The 18,644-nt window shown below is 54.5% G+C and overlaps 1 protein-coding gene across 1 annotated transcript; it reads left to right on the top strand.

Annotated features, from left to right (window-relative positions):
- Window positions 1-373: 373 nt before the first annotated feature.
- Window positions 374-17,336, top strand: PAEP (progestagen associated endometrial protein). Its single transcript, XM_065928731.1, is given in 9 exon segments — window positions 374-469; window positions 970-1,109; window positions 1,701-1,774; window positions 3,376-3,489; window positions 4,288-4,299; window positions 4,302-4,391; window positions 5,511-5,728; window positions 6,219-6,326; window positions 17,178-17,336. Coding segments are annotated over 9 exon segments (1,011 nt in total).
- Window positions 17,337-18,644: the final 1,308 nt, after the last annotated feature.

Below are 18,644 nucleotides of genomic sequence, written 5' to 3'. Positions count from 1 at the left end.
CCCATCATGGTCCAAGAACCTGACCCAGGAAGCATTTCTGACGCTGGCAGCCAGCCTGGACCCGAAGCCCAGACCCTCCCCAGTTAGGGCCCAACAGGAACCGTCAGGACCCAGGACACAGGGGGCCTTCCTGCTTGGCCTCAGACGGAAGGCAGTGACATCGGTCCAGAGGGAGGGCCTTGTGCTGTCCTGGAAGATAGCGCCTTTGTGGCCCCAAGGATGAGTCATGGGTGATTTGGGGAACCACGAGGTGGGGGTTGGGGGGGCCCAGCCTGGGCTGGCCGGCCGGCCCTCCTCCTATATAAGCCCCCGAGCCCACTTCTTCAGACTTCCCGTCTCTCCGGAGCTCAGAAGTGCGACCCCAGCTGCATCCATGAAGTGCCTCCTGCTCGCCCTGGGCCTGGCCCTCGCCTGTGGCGTCCAGGCTGCCCACATCCCCCAGACGGCGGGGGACTTGGACATTAGAAAGGTATGGGGTCTGGGGTGGAGGGTGGGCGTCGGGGGCTGGGGTCCGGGGCTGAGAGGGGGCAGGAAAGCCTGGACCGCGGGAGTCTAATGCGGGACGAGAACAGGCGACCCCCTGGAGGCACCACCTGGTCCCGCAGACTTTGGAGGGACTTGTCTCCAGATACCTCGTCCCCAGACTCTCCCGTCTCCCCCTCCGTCCCAGGGTGGACTCATCCTCAGAGGGTCCACACCCCGAATGGGGGCTGACTTAGGACAGTGAGGGGCCGGGGGGGCAGGCAGAGACACGGGTTGTTGCAAATATTCAAGGACCTCCCCCCTCCCACCCACATGTCTGCGCACAGTAGGTGGTCTCCAAGTGCACCCGAAACCCGCGTGTATCACACTTCCTGAGAGCCCTGGCCGTGTAGGAGACATCCTGGCCCGGCTGGGGTGGGACAGAGGACCCACTGTGGGGCTGGGCCCCCTCCCGCTCCCGGGGTGCAGCGCAAGGTCCCGCCCCAGGTGGCGGGGACGTGGCACGTGGTGGCCATGGCGGCCAGCGACATGTCCCTTCTGGGCGCCGAGAGTGGCCCGCTGAAAGTGTACGTGGAGGAGCTGAGACCCACCCCCCAGGGTGACCTGGAGGTCCTGCTGCAGAAACGGTGGGTGTCCTCCACCACCAATGTGTAACTGCTCGTCCCCAGGGCTGGGGTGTAGGGGGGACCAGGGCCCCAGGGATGCGGAATGGGGCTCAGAGGTCCCTGTCCCCTCGGAGCCTGGCCCAGAGCCGTGGGGCAAAAAGGCCATCACATAGAGCAGCCCTGGGGTCGGTGTGGGGAGATCCTGTGTGCAACATGCTGGGCATCAGGGCCTGGGGGTTGCTGCCAGGAGTCCCGTCCGTCCCAGAGAGGGGGAGCCGGAGACTTGAGGAATTCTGAGCCGTCGTGAGCTCCGCATCCTCGGAAGCGCTGTGTCCAAGCCCCGCGTGGACGGGGTTAGTGATGCCCTGTGCCCTTGGCCTCCGGCCACAGGCCTGCTGGGTGCCGGCCTGCTCTGCCTGCCCCGCTGGGTCGCCTGCTGGGTGCTGGCCTGCTCTGCCTGCCCCGCTGTCCCTCCCCTGGGTCGCCTGCTGGGGCCCATGGAGGGCCAGCCGAGGCGCCCGCCTGCCCCGTGGACACTTCCCGGAGCTCAGCTCCTGTCCCGCTGTAGGGCTCATGAATGACCCCTTCTCCCGCAACCGCCTGGCTTTTCAGGGAAAACCACGAGTGTGTGGAGAAGACCCTCATGGCCCTGAAGACCGAGGACCCTGCTGTCTTCACGGTCGACTGTGAGTGCCCCCAGCCCGGGCCCGTGTGCCCGTGGGGCAGCCCCAGCCCACACAGGGCCCCGCCCGATGCCCTGAGATGCTCACCGTCCTGGCAGCAGGAGTCGGCTCGAGTCTGTGGCCTAGAGCGGCACACCGGCCCTGCCTCCTGCCCCTCCTGCCCCTGTCATTCTTGGGGTGACGAGGCCTGAGGCCCCACGCCCTCCCGCCCTGTCGCACCCCCTGCTTGGCGAAGGTGGAGGGTGGGGGGCAGGCGCCCTGTGCACCGTGGGGGTGGGTTAGGTGGGCAGACATGTGGCCACCTCCCTGTTCGCTGACTGGCCTGTGGCTCCTTAAAAATCTCCAAAACAAACCAGACCTGTGGGCAGGAGCACTGTGCATTTGCTTCTCCGATCTGGAACCTGCTTCTGGAACATTCCAGGCCTCACCTCTGACCCCAGTCCTGGCAGCCTCCCTGGGACACACCCCTGGGCCCCCAGATCCAGCCCCCCCCGCCAGGGTCCAGCTAACCTCTGTCCGATCCACAGGGCCTCTCGCCTCTGCTATTTGCCACAGTCTCTTTTCCGTATATATTTAACTTCATTTATTTATTTATTTTTGGATGGCCGGGTCTTCCTTGTTGCACGGGCTTTCCTCTAGTTGCGGTGCAGAGGCTTTTCTCTTTGCAGAGCACGGGCTCTAGGGCACACGGCCTTGGTCGTTGCAGCGCGTTGGCTGGTAGTCGTGGCTCTCGGGATCTAGAAAGCAGCTTAATAGTTATAGAGCCAGCTTAGTTGCTCCACAGCCTGTGGGATCTTCATGGACCAAGGATCGAACCCATGTCTCCTGTGTTGGCAGGTGGATTCTTTGCCACTGAGCCACCAGGGAAGACCCCCCCATCCTCTTTCTGAAAGGCAGTGGGTGTGGTGGAGACCCCCTACTCCTCACCTGCAGGACCTCGGGTCTGCCTGGGAAGGTGGCTGGACTCACCATCGTCCTGCTCCCAATCAAGCCGGGATGAGGACTCCAAGGATGCAGGGTCTCCCCACGCTCCCCCAGCTCCCCCCACCTCTGAAAGACAGAGCCACCGCCAGCCTTCCTCTGGAAATACTCCCCCTCTGTCTTCCACTCTTTGCAGTCCATGTGTCACCCCAGACTCAAGTTCCATCCTGAATTACTTGTTGATTGCTCACGGACCTGGGCAGCTATCCCCAGGGAGGGGGCCCCCTGGGATTTAGTGCCTGCGGGTGTGAACGATGACTGACTGAATGGACGCCACGTGCAGGACACGGGAAGCAGAGTCTGCGCAAGCGAGCGGTAGGACACAGCGGCTTTGCCGCCGCATCAGCGTGTCAGAGCTGTCTCCACTCTCGGCCCGAGTGCAGGGGGGGGGGCCGGTCTCAGCTGGATGACGCTGTCGGAAGTGTCCTGGCTGGGGGCCCATCAGACTAGTGCTGCCAGCAGTGGGCTTTCTGCACCCAGTAGAGAGGGTGTCCCCTGGGTGTCCGGAGAGGGTACTGCCTGCCCAGTGGCCGCCATGGGAAACAGCGCTCCCAGGCGAAGCTCTGGGCCCCCCGACGGTTGTGGTGGAGGGGGTCAGCAGAGATTTCAGGCCCCTTTTCTAGGTCACGGGGAAAGGAAGATTTCCGTGCTGGACACAGACTACAGCAGCTACATGATCTTCTGCATGGAGGGCACCACAGCCACCGACGAGGGCAGCGTGATGTGCCAGTGTCTGGGTATGTGGGGACCTTGCATAGCGTGTCCGGAAGGGCTGCGCCTCACCGAGACGTGACCCTTGGTGGAGCTGGGAATAAGGAGCACTCAAGATCCCCGACCTTCATGGCCTGGCGGCAGGAAGGGGAGTGGTCTTCCTCGCTGGCCCCCACGGGACACGGGAGCCAAGGTCCCAGCCTCGGCCCCAGAACCTGGTGTTCAGATGTAGCTGGCACGCAGGGGGCAGAGTGCTTGGGACAAGGTCTGGGACGGGTGAGCGGGCCGAGGCAGAAGGCTCAGTGGTCTCTCCCCAGGAGGAGCGGCTTCCCCTCCCAGTGGGCAGAACTGGCTAATATTAATCCAACAGTCTTCAAGGAGGAGATTTTTAACAACTTCAGAACACTTTCCGATATGAAAGCAACTTTAAAGGGCAACCTTCTGACCGAAGTAAATACAGTGGCGAGGCTGCGCTTGCTCCCAAGGGGGCCGTGGTCACCGGGCAGTCGAGGCTCCTGGTCCTAAGTCAGCCCACTAGGGGTCAGGGGGAGACCAGGCTAGGGGGGCAGAGGGGAGCCTTTCCTCCCGTGACGGTACAGACACCGCTGCACCGCCCCGGGGAGGAAGGGGAGAGGAACGGGACTGAGGGGGCCGGGCAGGGGTCCGAGCCTTGCAGACCACCCTGGGAGGTGGGGCAGGACCAAGCTCCTCGAGCCCCAGCACAATGGGGCCCCCTTCCCGGGCTCACGCCCAGGGGGAGCCCTCGGGGTTTCTGGGCTCTCAGGCCTGGGGCTGCCTCGGGGCCTGACGCCCTGCCCCCATAGCCAGGACCCTGAGGTGGACGACGAGGTCATGGAGAAATTCGCCGTGGCCCTGGCCTTGCTGCCGGAGCATATGCAGATGGTCCTGGACCTGCGCCAGGGGGCGGGTGAGCTCGGCCGCCCGTGTTCCCTCCCCAGGCCTCCCGGGAGGAGGGGATGGGGTGCAGCACCCCGTGGGGGGCCCCTCTCCACCCCGTGCCAGCTCCCTCTGTCCTGGGGCGTCCAGTCCCTTCCTGACCCCCCCCCCGACTCTCCCTCCCCCACAGAGCAGTGCCGTGTCTAGCTGAGCCCCTGCCGGCACCTCTGGGGTAAGCTGCCCGCCCTGCCCACGTCCTGGGCACGCACATGGGGTAGGGGGTCTTGGTGGGGCCTGGGATCCCCCATTAGGCCCTGGGGTTCCCCAGTGGGAATGGCTGGAAGCTGGGGTCCCTCCTGGCGACTGCAGAGCCGGCTGGCCACATGCCCACTCTTGTGGGGTGACCTGTGTCCTGACCTCACTCACACACTGACCTTCTCCAGCTCCTTCTGGGCCGAGCTAAGGGCCAAGGTGGGGGCCCAGGAAGTGGGCACCTCAGGGGGAGGCTAGGGGGTCCTTCTCCCGAGGAGGGGCCGTCCTGCACCCCCAGCCGTGGAGAGGCTGGCAAGGGTCTGGCAGGTACCCCAGGAATCACAGGGGAGCCCCATGTCCATTTCAGGGCCAGGGAGCCTTGGCTCCTCTGAGGACAGACGACGTCACCCCCGCCTCCCCTATCCGGGGGATGAGGAGGGACCAGGACCTCGGTCACCCCTCCTGGGACCCAGGCCCCTCCAGGCCCCTCCTGGGGCCTCCTGCTCGGGGCCGCTCCTCCTTCAGCAATAAAGGCGTAAACCTGTGCGCTCCCTCCTGAGTCTTTCCTGGACGATGGGCAGGGGGTGGAGGCCGGGGATGGCTCAGAGGGTGACGGCAGGGCCACCGGGAAGGGTGGTGTTTGCCCCCCGGCGCAGACTCCTCCGTGCCAGGGGCTGTCAGACACAACCTCCCTTTATTGTTCACCCACCTCCACCTTTGCAGGGCTGCGGAAACCTTATTTGCTGGTAGGGCTGTTCACCCTGGAAATCATACATTTTCATTTACGTTTCTTAACAAAATAGATTCCTTGGCCCCTCCTGCCCTCCCCAGAGGTGGGGGTGTCGGAGCTCCAGGGCGGCGGGGGGGGGCGCAGCTTGCTCTGCGGGCACATCCACAGGGAGAGCATCAGAGGCAGGACCACTGCCCCCGCCCTCTGAGAGCTCAGGGCCCCCTCCCCATGGGAGCCACAGCCAGGCTGATCCTCGCCCTCCAAGAGAGAAACGGGAGCAAGAAGCGTTCCGCCGTTTCGGCGTCCTAAGCCCCTGCACGGAGCTGACGACGCTTCTTTCTCTCTGCAAGAGGCAGGAGAACGGGGCTGGCGGGACATCCAGCCATGTAACCCCCAACCCTGACGCCCGCTCAGGGCTGGACCAGGCCCCAGGCCATTCGGCTCCACACCCCGGCTCTCAGCTGACACCAAACCCCTCCAGAGGGAAAGCTTCCAGGTGAAAATGATGAAGAGCAGGCAGGCCAAGACCTGGGCCCCGGGTGGTGGAAAGGATGGGAGCTCATTTCTCTGACTGCCCAGGGCAGCGGTCATCCTGGCCAAGTGCTGGCGGGGGATGCAGGCCAGTCTGCTCAATGTCCTGCCGTCACTGCCCCTTGTCTGTCCCCTACCTGTAAAATGGGGTGCACAGGAAGGGGCGACCCCGAGGGGCCTGGGTGAGGATGGAGGGAGAAATCAACCATCCTGCTCCCGGAGCAGCGTCCGCACAGGAAGTACTCCCTGACCACCAGCGGCCAGCGTGGTTGCCCCGCCACCCCCGTCCTGCTACCCAACCTTCTCCACCATCACCACCACCCAGCGGGGCCTCCGTCTCCCCAGACGTCTGGGCCAGCCCAAGACGGTGTGACGTCTCCCCAGCGGGTACCTCCCGCCGGCAACACAGTAGTCCCAGTGACCATCGACCGCCGAACAGATAAAGAAGCTGTGGTCCGCACACTGCTGCATTTAAAGGGCCTACAGTATCACACAGGGAACCCCGCTCGTGTCACGTGGCAGCCTGGATGGGAGGGGAGCGTGGGGGAGGACGGATACTTGTGTATGCACGGCTGATTCCCTTCGCTGTTCGCCTGAGACTATCCCAATGCTGTTAATCGGCTATCCCCCAATACAAAATAAAAAGTTTTGTTTAAATAGAAGAAGATGTGGTACATGCATACAATGGGATATTATTCAGCCATAAAAAATAATGAATTAATGCCATTTACAGCAACATGGATAGACCTAGAGATGATCATACTAAGGGAAGTCAGACAGCAAAAGACAAATATATGATATCACTTATTTGTGGAATCTAAAAAATAAGGTACAAATGAACTTATTTACAAGATAGAAGTAGAGTCACAGATGTTAAAAAACAAACATAGTTAGCAGGGGGAGAGGGAAGGGATAAATTGGGAGATTGGGATTGACATATACATACTACTACATATAAAATAGTTAACTAATAAGATGCATTGTGCAGGACAGGAAACGCTACTCAATACAATTGCTTGTACGGGAAAAGAATCTTTAAAAGAGTGGATATATGCACGTGTATAGCTGATTCACTTTGCTACGCAGCAGAAACTAACTCAACAGTGTAAATCAACTAAAAATTACTGAAAACAACAAGAAAAACATAGTCGGTTGAAAGCAAGCAGAGCCCACTCTGGCAGAGTTTAATAGGAAACTTACCCAAAAGACCACGGGTGGCCAGACTTGCAATCTGGACAAGATGGTGTGAGCCCATCTCTCTCTGGTATTCCTCAGAGTAGTATCAGAGTTAGTCGCTCAGTCATGTCCAACTCTTGGCCACCCCCCAGGCTCCTCTGTCCATGGGGTCCTTCAGACAAAAATACTGGAGTGGGTTGCCCTTCCTTTCTCCAGGAGATCTTCCCAGGCCAGGGTTCGAACCTGGGTCGCCCAAGTTGCAGGCAGAGTGTTGACTGTCTGAGCCACCGGGGAAGCCCTCGTCTCTCCCTGCTTCTCCCTAAATGCGTGTACACCCAACAGCAGAGCTTCAGATCGCAAGAAGCAAAGCTGATGGGCTGAGAGGAGAGAGAACAGACCTACGATTCAAGGTGGGGCTGACATCCCAGCCTCTTCGGGCAAGTGACCGAGGGGACAGAGCAAAACCAAACAGTCAGTGATGATCTGCACCGTGCAACCAACCAGCAGGGCTTGACTGGCTCATACAGAACACTCCACCCAACACAGGACATGCTTCTGCCCCTCGCCGTGGACCGGTCACCGAGATAGCCCATGCTCCAGACCCCACAGGTGAAGGCTGCCCCAGACCCCACTTCAGATGCCAGTCGGAGCTGTTACCGGCACTCTGACCTCTCCACTCCGGGCTGAAGGGGAAGGTTCCAGTGACTCCCTCCTCGGGTTTGATGAATCTGCTAGAGCAGCTCACGGAGCTCTGAGAAACATTTTACTGACTCGGTCATGGGTGATTGATAAAGATGATACCTAAGGAAGAGCCAGGTGGGAGAGCTGTGCAGGGCAAGGAAACGGAAGGGTTAGGAAACGTCCGCGCCAGGGGTACCACTCTCCCCGAGTCCCCACATGCTCACCAGCCTCGTGAGCGCGAGACACCTGGACAACCTTGACAGCACACCTCGTCCTCCGGGGCTTTAATCTTTGCGTGTGCGGAAGTGCTCGCTTGTGTCCGACTCTGCGACCCCAAGGACTGCAGCCCGCCAGGCTCCTCTGTCCACGGGATTCTCCAGGCAAGAACACTGGAGTGGGTTGCCACGCCCTTCTCCAGGGGATCTTCCCAAACCAAGGATCAAACCCACATCTCTTGCATCTCCTACATTGGCAGACAGATTCTTTAGCACTGAGCCACCTGGGAAGCTAAAGAAAATGACGCCAGGACACAAATGGCAAGTTATTCAAAACCAGCAACAGAGAAAAAATTCCGGGGAGAAAAAGGAACAAAGTTAAGGATGGCAGCACTTTTAAGAATGGTTTTTGCTGGAAATTTTGGTTTCATACATTCCATGAGGTTAAAGAAAGTCCCTTCTGTTTCTATTTAAATAAAAGGTTTTGTTTTGGCTGGCTTGTAACCAAAAATTGCTGTTAAACTCTAACAAACATGTTTTCTGCTTTGAGATAACCAAATCGTTTTTCTTTAATGTACTAAGGTCACAAATTGCATTAATACGTTTTATGAGATCAGATGATCCTTGCATTGCTGGGGAAAACGGTTAGTCACATGGATTGTCATCCAGTGCTAATTTGATTTTCTACTCAAGCCCTGGCGTACATTTTCCACTTATATTCTAGGCAAGCTTTCTTATACTGTTCTGTCTTTTCTTTTTAAACACCAGGTGATCAAACTCAAATGACATGTATTTATCTTCCAAGTGACAGAGCTCAAGTCAAACATATTAGAAATAATACCATATGGATGTCAATTTAAAGAAGTGCTATATTCTTTATTACCAGTCTCTGGTTCTTTCCACAGAAGGAATTACTGCAGGGGCTATTAAAGTAAAGATACCTCCACTGCTATATAAACGTTCCATGGTTATTAAAATAATTATACTTTTAATAATTGCATTATTCAGTTCAGTTCAGTTCAGTTGCTCAGTCATATCTGATTCTTTGCGACCACTTGGACTGCAGCATGCCAGGCCTCTCTGTCCATCACCAACTCTCAAAGTTTACTCTACCTCATGTCCATTGAGTCGGACGGTGATGCCATCCAACCATCTCACCCTCTGTCGTCCCCTTCTCCTCCTGCTGCCGGGGTTCAGCCCCAGCAGGATCCAGGGGAACCCTCAGGATGGACAGCATCGGCGAATGAGAGAGAGAGAGAGAGAAAGAAAAAGAGAGAGAGAGAGAAAGAAAAAGAGAGAGAAAGACCAGACCAGGATATGCGGCAGAGTCTGGCAGTTGCTTTATTTTTTACCATCGCCTTTATACCCTAAGTTGGTACATTTCTAAAGGGCAGATAAGCACACAGACTTAGTTTCACATTACATCAGCTCGTCCTTCAGGAAACCAGGTGTGCTCTGTATATTTTTGTTTATGAGAGTCTTTCCCCATAGATTTTTTGTACATTATCTTCTGGCCTTGAGGTTAGCAGAAAACAGAAAATTGGCAGTCTCATGGTACAGCAAGTCGCAACATAATAGAAATACAATCCTGTTAACATAAAGTCAGTCTTTTTGCAGAAATTCTCAGCTAGATTTATCTAAAAAGTTTAACACACAAAGACTGTGGCTCTGGAGAGGCAGCCCCTGTTTAGCACTCCTGGTTAAAATTAACAATTATCTTGTTGTTTTTACACTAGGGCTAAACTCTTATTTTTCTATATCTTTAACTATATTAACAATAGTTTCCACTGCACAACCTCAGCACGTTAACATCAATCAAAGGTTGATCCAATAACCACTTTTAAAACAATATGTTTTGTTTTCTCTAATAGGGCTTCCTCACCCCACAAAGGGCTCTGTGCCTATTAGGGCCTTTTTTATGGTTAATCTCTGTGTATAATATCTTTTGGCTTTCAGGCCTGTTGACAATTTATGGCTTGCACCTGGTGCAACTTTAAGCAACTTCAGTAGCCGACCCTGTCTTATTTGTGGTTAATCTATTTTCTTTCTATTAGGTGTCATCTCCAAGGGAACTAGATAGGATTACATTTTTTATAGAACAGAAATGCAAAGTATTGCAAAAACAGCAGATATGGCACAAAACAGGCTCTTAGTCTAAAAGTTAATTACCTGCAAGAAGTCAGCTAATCTCTATCTAAACTATTTTCTATTAGGCACATATGTGGCTATAATATTTGTGGGGCTTCTCTCACCCCGTGGAGGGACCTATGCTTAATAGTTTCTCTTGTTAGCGTACTGTGCTTAGGATGTTTAGAACAATCATGAGCATTTTGTGCAAGGAGAGCACACATTTATCAAACAAGCCAGAATGCCAGCAAAAGGGTTTGAATTGAAGCATTTCCTTCATCCCTGGCCTCTTCATAGGGTACCAGCGTCCAGGAGATTTATTAATTAGGGTTTTAAGTTGGTCCCCATTCAGTGAGAGAGGAGCAAGAGAGCTCTCAGCAGGTAACACAAGAATCCGCAGCAGGGCAAACAAGAACAACAGCAGAAAAGGGGGGAGGATACAGGTGGGGTAGAGGCCGAGGCCAGCCTGGAGGGTCCCTTATCCTAGACGCCCTTGCCTGTCAGGTTCTTTCCTCGTGACTTCGTCATGGATGGGGTCCCGGACGGCCTTGCCTGCCCGGTATTTGCTTCATGACCTCGTCACAGGCAGGACCCCCCATAACGGCTCCTGGCAAACCTGCCCTCAATCTTTCCGAGCATCAGGGTCTTTTCAAATGAGTCTCTTCACATCAGGTGGCCACAGTATTGGAGTTTCAGCTTTAACATCAGTCCTTCCAATGAATAGTCAGGACTGATCTCCTTTAGGCTGAACTGGTTGGATCTCCTTGCAGTCCAAGGGACTCTCAAGAGTCTTCTCCAACACCACAGTTCAAAAGCAGCAATTCTTCTGCACTCAGCTTTCTTTATAGTCCAACTTTCACATCCATACCTGACTACTGGAAAAACCATAGCCTTGACGAGACGGACCTTTGTTGACAAAGAAATGTCTCTGCTTTTTATTTATTTATTTATTTTTTATGTCTCTGCTTTTTAATATTCTGTCTAGGTTGGTCATAACTTTGTTTCCAAGGAGTAAGAGTTTTTTAATTTCATGGCTGCAATCATCATCTGCGGTGATTTTGGAGCACTCAAGACTTTCCATGAAGTGGGTGTATTTGTAAATTCTGGTCACACAGAGTTGATTCACAACCACATTTCTTGCTCTGTGGCACCAATCTTTTCCCCAAGTCTCTCTTCTGAGCTTCGTGTTATCCTTTGCTGAATTTTCCAAGAAGAAAGCGGAGAATCTGGTTTCAGAATGTGCGTTTCCCTCAAAGAGACACCAAATAGACCTTGCATTAGGACTGCCTCATCTGAAATACCCGTCCTGCTGTTGGCCGTGTTTCTGGGGTTAGAGCCATAAACCCCGCAGGGCAGACTCAGGGGTTTTGGCCCTGGGCTCACCTTTGTTCCCTGTAGGGGTAGAAAAGTCAGAGAAACATATTTTGTAGTCGTTAAAAAAGAATCTTTATTATTAGCGTTACTAAAACAAACTTGGATCCTCTCACCCACACTCAGTAAAGCCAGTCTCCTCACGCCAGGGTCATGGTGAAGAAAAGGGCAGCGTTTCCAAGCAAGGAGTCCTAGCTCCTAGTGCTCAGAAGACCTGAACTCCCCAAAGGCTTTCAGAGAAGAGTTTTTCAAAGGCAGGAGTGGGCTACAGGGTATCTGATCAGCTTTTGGACATTCTTCTTATCGGTTAACGCAGAGGTCATCGGGAGTCACCATGGTCAACCTTCTAGTTCCACCTGATCTGGGTCCACCTGGCCTATGGGCAGCATACAGTTACCTTCTTCCACCTGGTGGTGGTGGGGTCTCGTGCTTTTAAGAAATTAGGAGATGAAGAAGGAGTGATGACTAAGTTGCTCAGTCTAGTCTAACTTGCTAGATCCAATCCAAACCACGTGTGTTGAGGCGCGTATGTTTTGGTGACCTTCAGGAGGCTGTTTGAGGATTAGAACTTCAGGAGGCTGTTTGAGGATTAGCACAGTTGCCCAGGAAACAGTCACTGTTTTGGATGCTTCCATTAAGCAAGGCTCAGAACCGAGTCATCTGTAAGCACTCAGGTTTTGCAGTCCGGGTACCACACCTGTCTCGTCTGTGCCCTCTTAGCCACTTCTGCCACACTCAGGACCAGGATCTCACCTGCCCCTTAGATGCTTAGGCTTCAGCGTGCGCAGAACCGCCGGGGGCTTTGTCATCAGCAAGGATCCTGGGCCCCAACACTTGTGAGCTGAATCTAAGTCTTGGTGTGGGCCTGGCCACGGCTCGTTAGCTCCAGACTCCCTGCATACACACTGGTGCTGGAAGTCAGATCTAGAGAGACAAGGGCTGTTGCTGCTGCTGCTGCTAAGTCGCTTCGGTCGTGTCCGACTCTGTGCGACCCCATAGACGGCAGCCCACCAGGCTCCTCTGTCCCTGGGATTCTCCAGGCAAGAGCACTGGAGTGGGTTGCCATTTCCTTCAATGACCTCTTAATTCCCGATTGTGCTTTTAATAGTTCATCTAATGTGTATCTTAAATATCTTTACCAAGATAATCTTCTCAAAAATCTCCAACAGCTCCTTACTATCTAGTGAATTAAGTAAAATGATTATCTGACTTTTTGGGCTTTCCAAATATGTAAACCTAGTTAAAATTTTAATTTGTTCACTCCTAACCTACACAAAACGTATACAGAGTTATTTCATGTTTCTTAAATACGCATTATCCTTTTTGCCTCTAGCTTTGCTCATTCTGTTCCCTCTCATTAAATTCTTGTCAGTGCTGCAAGTCTATCTCAAATGTTTCCTCCTCCTTAAAAGGAGTATACTGCCTACATTTTCTTCTAGAAGTTTTAGTTTCAGGTTTTACATTTAAGTCTTTAATCCATTTTGAGTTTATTTTTGTATGTAGTGTTATAAAGTAGTCTGGTTGGATTCTTTTGCATGCAACTGAAGAGTTTTCCCAGAACCATTTATTGAAGAGACTGTCTTTTCCTTGTTGTGTATTCTTGCCTCCTTTGTGGTAGATTAATCAACCATTGTAGTTGAGTTCATTTTTGGACTCTATTCTGTTCCATTGATCTCTGTGTCTGTTTTCATGTCAGTACCATATTGTTTTGGGGACAGTAGCTTTGAGCTATAGTCTGAAATCATAGAGCCTGATAGCTCCAGCTGTGTTCTTCTTTCTCAAGATTATGTTTGGCTGTTTGGATCTTTAGTATCTCCACACAATTCTTAGAATTATTTGTTCTAGTTCTGTGAAAAATGCTGCTGGTATTTTGATAAGGATTGCACTGAATCTGTAAAGCTACAGATATAGCCATTGGGCAGTATAGTCCCTTTAACAATACTAACTCCTCCAATCAGTGAGCATGATATATTTCCCCCTATATATCATCTTCAATTTCTTCTATCAGTTTCTTTCATTGCAGTCTTCTGAGTACAGGTCTTATACCTCCTTGGTTAGTCATTCCTCAGTATTTTATTCCTTCTGATACAATTGTGAATGAGATAATTTTCTTAGTTTCTCTTTCTGATAGCTCATTGTTCGTGTATAGAAAAGCAACAGATTTCTGCGTATTAATTTTGTATCCTGCCATTTTAGTGAATTCACTTGTTAGCTTTTTGGTGACATCTTAAGGAATTTCTTAAGAAAATGGCATGGTATGGCATGACAAGGTGTCACATCATCTGCAAACAGTGATTCTTCCTTTCAGATTCTTCTTCCAGATTCTTCCTTTCCAATCTGGATATCTTTTATTTCTTTTTGTCTGAGCACTGTGACTAGGATTCCCAATACTATATTGAATAAAAGTGGCAAGAGTGGACATCCTTGTCTTATTTTTCTGATCTTAGAGGAAATGCTTGCAGTTTTTCACCATTATTTATGATGTTTACTGTGGGCTTGTCATATGTGGCCTTTATTATACGGAGGTTTATTCCCTCTATACCCACTTTGTTGAGAGTTTTTATCATAAAAGTGTGTTGAATTTTGTCAAAAGATTTTTCTGTATCTATTGAGATAATTTTTATTCTTCAATTCATTAATGATTTTTATTCTTCCATTTGTTAATGATCTCTATTCTTCAACTTGTTAATGTGGTATATCACATTGACTGATTTGCAGATATCTTTGTATCCCTGGGATAAATCTCACTTGATCATGAGCTTTCAATGTATTTTTGAATTCACTTTGCTAACATTTTGCTGGTTATTTTTGCATCTATATTCATCAATGATATTGACCTAAAATTTTCTTTTTTTTGTAAAGTTTTTGTCTGGTTTTAGTATCAGGGTGATACTGAAGATACTGGCCTCTTAGAGTTTGGAAGCATTTCCTCCTCTTTGATTTTTTGGAATAGTTTGAGTAGGATAGGTATTAATTCTTCTTTAAATGTTTGGGGACTTCCCTGGTGAGCCAGTGGTTGAGAATCCGCCTTCCAGTGCAGGGTGCGTGGGTTTGATCCCTGGTCGGGGAACTATTAATAAGATCCCACGTGCTGCAGGGCAACAAGCCCCCAAGCTGCAACTCCTGAGCTGCAACCACTGCAGCGCCCACGGGCCACAACCAGAGAAAGCCCGCACGCGGCGTGAAGACCCAGCACAACCAAAACACGGAGTCTGGTAGAACACGAAGCCGTCTGGTCCTGGACTTCTGCTTGTGGGAATGTTTCAAAACTTGTTGATTCAAAAAAAAAATTTGTTGATTCAATTTCATTACTGGTAACTGGTCTGTTCATATTTTCTATTTCTTCCTGGCTCTGTCTTGGGAGATTGCACATGTCTAGGGATGTGTTCGTTTCTTCCAGGTGGTCCATTTTACTGGATGTGCGTGGGGGCACACAGCGCCGACCAGTGAGGCTCATACCGGCTTCCTGGGGCCAGGGTCGGGCCCCCAAGCAGCACGGAGTCCTGGCCTGTGTGCAGCCTGCGGACCCTGCCCAGCCCCAGTTTCACTCTGAGAGAAGTGATTTCTGGCTTCTGCAGTTACCGGCCCAGGACCTGACCTGCTCCTGAAGAGCAGGGGCTTTGGTGGGAGGGGAGACGCTGAGAGCCGACGGGGGTCCAGGTCCCCTCCCAGGCCCCCCTCTCTGGGGCAGCGCCTGGAGAAGATCGTCCCAGTCTCCCTCCCATGTGGTCAGTGCCAGCTGCCCTGGGCCAGAGGTGCTTTATTTCCGTCTCTCTCTCTCTGGATGGTATTCTATGGAAGCTGAAGTTTCCTGGAAGTTATGAATAGCTTCGCCCTGAAGGGCACGGTTTGCAGTCACGGTTCACAGGAACTTGGGAGGCCCTGAAGCTCGGACGTCCCGAGGTTGGTGGCACCCTGATTTCCTAAGCTCGCTGGGAAACGGGGCACTTGTTTCTCCCTGGCTGACCTCCCTCCGCCCTGCATCACCCAGTTCTGAGAGCAGAGCAGTGCTGGAGGGCACGCCCTCTCGCATCTGACACCTGGGTCCAAACCACCCGCGCTGATGTTTGGGGGGCCACCTATGGGGAAGGGCTCCTCACTGCAGGGGTGCCCCCTGTCCCATCTGAGATCAGAGGTCCCAGTCCAGGCGTTGAAGGGCCGAGCTCCCTCCAGAGGCTCCAGGGACAGATCCTTGCCCCCCCCCGCCGCCGCCTCCAGCTCCTGGTGCCGCATTCTTGAGCCCTGTCTCATAGAAGCCTCACTCCAGTCTCTGCCTCTGTGTTCACACGCCTTCTCCCAGTGACCCCTCCGTGTCCCCGTTTTCTCTCACAAGGACACCGGACATTAGATTAGCCCCCGTTCCAGCCTCACCTGAACAACTCACATCTATAAAGACCTAGATTCCAGACAAGATTCCATCCTGAGGTTCCCAGTGGATGTGAGTTATGGGGCCACACCCTTCAACACCATCACAGCTTGCGGTACGTCACAAAACACGGAAGCTGGGGTTTATTGTAAAACCCAGGTTCATCATGAAACACTGAGCTTCGAGGCTTGTTGCAAGAACTCAAGGTGCTAATACAAGTCAGGGCAAGGACTGGAGCTGGCCAGGCCTCCTCTTTCCGTCACAGCACCCCCGGCCCCGGAGAGGGAGGTCTGGGGGCGGCCGGGGGTCTGCTCCTGTGGGTGGGCTCTCTCATGGTACAGGCACCAACAGTCTCTCCTCCGGGAAGGAAACCAGAGGCCAGATAACAAACCAGAGCTAGTCTAGGAGACCCCCTAAGCCTCCACCCAAGACGCTGACCAGGCTAGCGGGCCCCCTGGAAAGGCCCTACAGTCCAGGGCGGGAAACAGGGGCTGACCAGCCAGGCCCCCACTATCAGGAGACACCCCCACCTTGCTCCCATTCCCCTACCTCAACACGCCCACCGCACCCCTGAGATGAGCGGCTTAGTCGCTTAGAATGTCGATTGATGGATTTTGCACCCCTTTACTAGAGGCACAGGGCACCCACAGCCCGCCGGGTACCGATGCCCATGTGGACTCAGCCAGGAGGACTGTCCTGCGCCCTCCCTGCTCGGGCCCCGTCCGTGCTCAGCCACACACCCAGCACTGACATTCCCATCGCTCAGCTCGCTGTAGCCTGAGGGTGTGGAGGGAAGTGCCCTGGGAGATTTAAACTGTGGGAGGTGGGAGGTTGGGTCCTGTAGGCCTTCCCACCCCGCTGCCTGCAAGGAGCCCCAGTGCTGCCTGGCCTTGCCCCAACCCAGGGGTCAGGTCACTTTCCCGTCCTGGGGGTTATCACGACTGTTGTCACTGTCGCTGTTTTTGCTGCCCTAACTGGGCAGCGGGTGCTTGCAGAACCCTCGATACTGACCAGGTTCCCCCTCGGAGCTCGACCTGAACCCCGAGTCACCCTCGCCCCAGCCTGCAGAGGGTGGGGTGACTGCAGAGATCCCGTCACCCAAGGCCACGGTCACATGGTTTGGAGGAGCTGGTGTCTGAGGCAGAAGCTGGAGGAACCAGGCGGGAGCACAGCCTGCCGGGAGGCCTTGCCCAGCAGAGTGGGGTGGGCAGAGCGGGGGTCGACGGGGAGCTGCCAGGAAGAGCTGCCCGCGGGACAGGGGAGGGGGAACAGGTGACGCGGGCAGACGGCCACTCCCGGGCCATGTCCCTGGGTTCTGGCAGGCGCGGGGCTCTCTGGCCACTGGCTGACCCGCGGCCCACCCTCCAGGACACAGCTGTCCCCAGTGCTGGCTCTGACTTGTCCTTGTCTAAGAGGCTGACCCCGGAAGTGTTCCTGGCGCTGGCAGCCAGCATGGACCCAGAGCCCAGACACCCCCCTGCGCTGCCCCCCGCCTTCTGGGGCCTACCAGGAACCGTCCAGGCCTAGAGGGGGCCTTCCTGCTTGGCCTCGGATGGAAGAAGGCCTTCTATTGTCCTCGTAGAGGAAGCCCCTCGAGGGCCCGAGGGTGAGCCAAGGGGGATTCTGGGAACCGCGTGGCCGGGGGCCCGGCCCGGGCTGGCTGGCCGGCCCTCCTCCTGTATAAGGAGCCGGCTGTCTCAGCCCTCCACTCCCTGCAGAGCTCAGAAGCGCGACCCCAGCTGCAGCCATGAAGTGCCTCCTGCTCGCCCTGGGCCTGGCCCTCGCCTGTGGCGCCCAGGCCATCATCGTCACCCAGACCATGAAGGACCTGGACATCCAGAAGGTTCGAGGCTGGCTGGGTGGGTGGTGAGTTGCAGGGCGGGGAGGGGAGCTGGGCCTCAGAGACCAAGGAAGGACAGAGGAGGCTGCGACGTCTGGGTTCACACCAGCCAGCTAGAGCCGCCTGACAAATCCCCCCCAGGGCGGCTTCAATGAGGCGTTTACTGCCTTGCATTCTGGAGGCTGGAAGCCCGAGATCCAGGCATCGGCCGGGTTGGCTTCTCCTGCGGCCGCTCTCGGGGGCGCAGACGGCCGTCTTCTCCCTGTGTCCTCTGCGCGCCCTGATTTCCTCTTCCTGTGAGGTCACCAGGCCTGCTGGATCCAGGCCCGCCCGCACAGCCTCACGTGACCTTGGTCATCTTTTTAAAGGCCGTGCCTCCAGAGTCATGTGTTGAGATTCTGGGAGTTAACGGGACACAGTTCAGCTCAAATTTTCCCCACCTCCAGCCATGTCTCCCCAAGATCCAAACGTTGCCACACATGCGGGGTTTATCTGGGTCCCTCTCTGTGCTCAGAGTGAGCCTGGGGAGAGCATTCCTCAGGGTGCCGAGTTGGGGAGGCCGTCTCAGGGCTGCTCAGGCTGGGCTGGGACAGAGGGCCCACTGTGGGGCTGGGGGCCCTGAGGGTCTCTTCCCGCCCCTGGAGTGCAGCTCAAGGTCCCTCCCCAGGTGGCGGGGACCTGGTACTCCTTGGCCATGGCGGCCAGCGACATCTCCCTGCTGGACGCCCAGAGTGCCCCCCTGAGAGTATACGTGGAGGAGCTGAAGCCCACCCCCGAGGGCGACCTGGAGATCCTGCTGCAGAAATGGTGGGTGTCACCCACCCCCCCGCATGGAACCCCCACTCCCCAGGACTGTGGGCCCCCCGGGGGTGGCGTGCAGGCAGGACCAGGGCCCCAGGGCCGGGGAAGGGGGCTCGGAGTTTCCTGGAAGCCCTGGAGTCCACCCAAGGCTGCCCACCCAGGGCTCTTTCTTTTTTTTTAAACTTTTATTAATT

This window comes from Muntiacus reevesi, chromosome 3, assembly GCF_963930625.1.
Source record: "Muntiacus reevesi chromosome 3, mMunRee1.1, whole genome shotgun sequence".
In the NCBI taxonomy this organism is placed as follows: Eukaryota; Metazoa; Chordata; class Mammalia; order Artiodactyla; family Cervidae; genus Muntiacus; species Muntiacus reevesi.
This window is presented reverse-complemented; position numbering and strand designations above follow the sequence as displayed.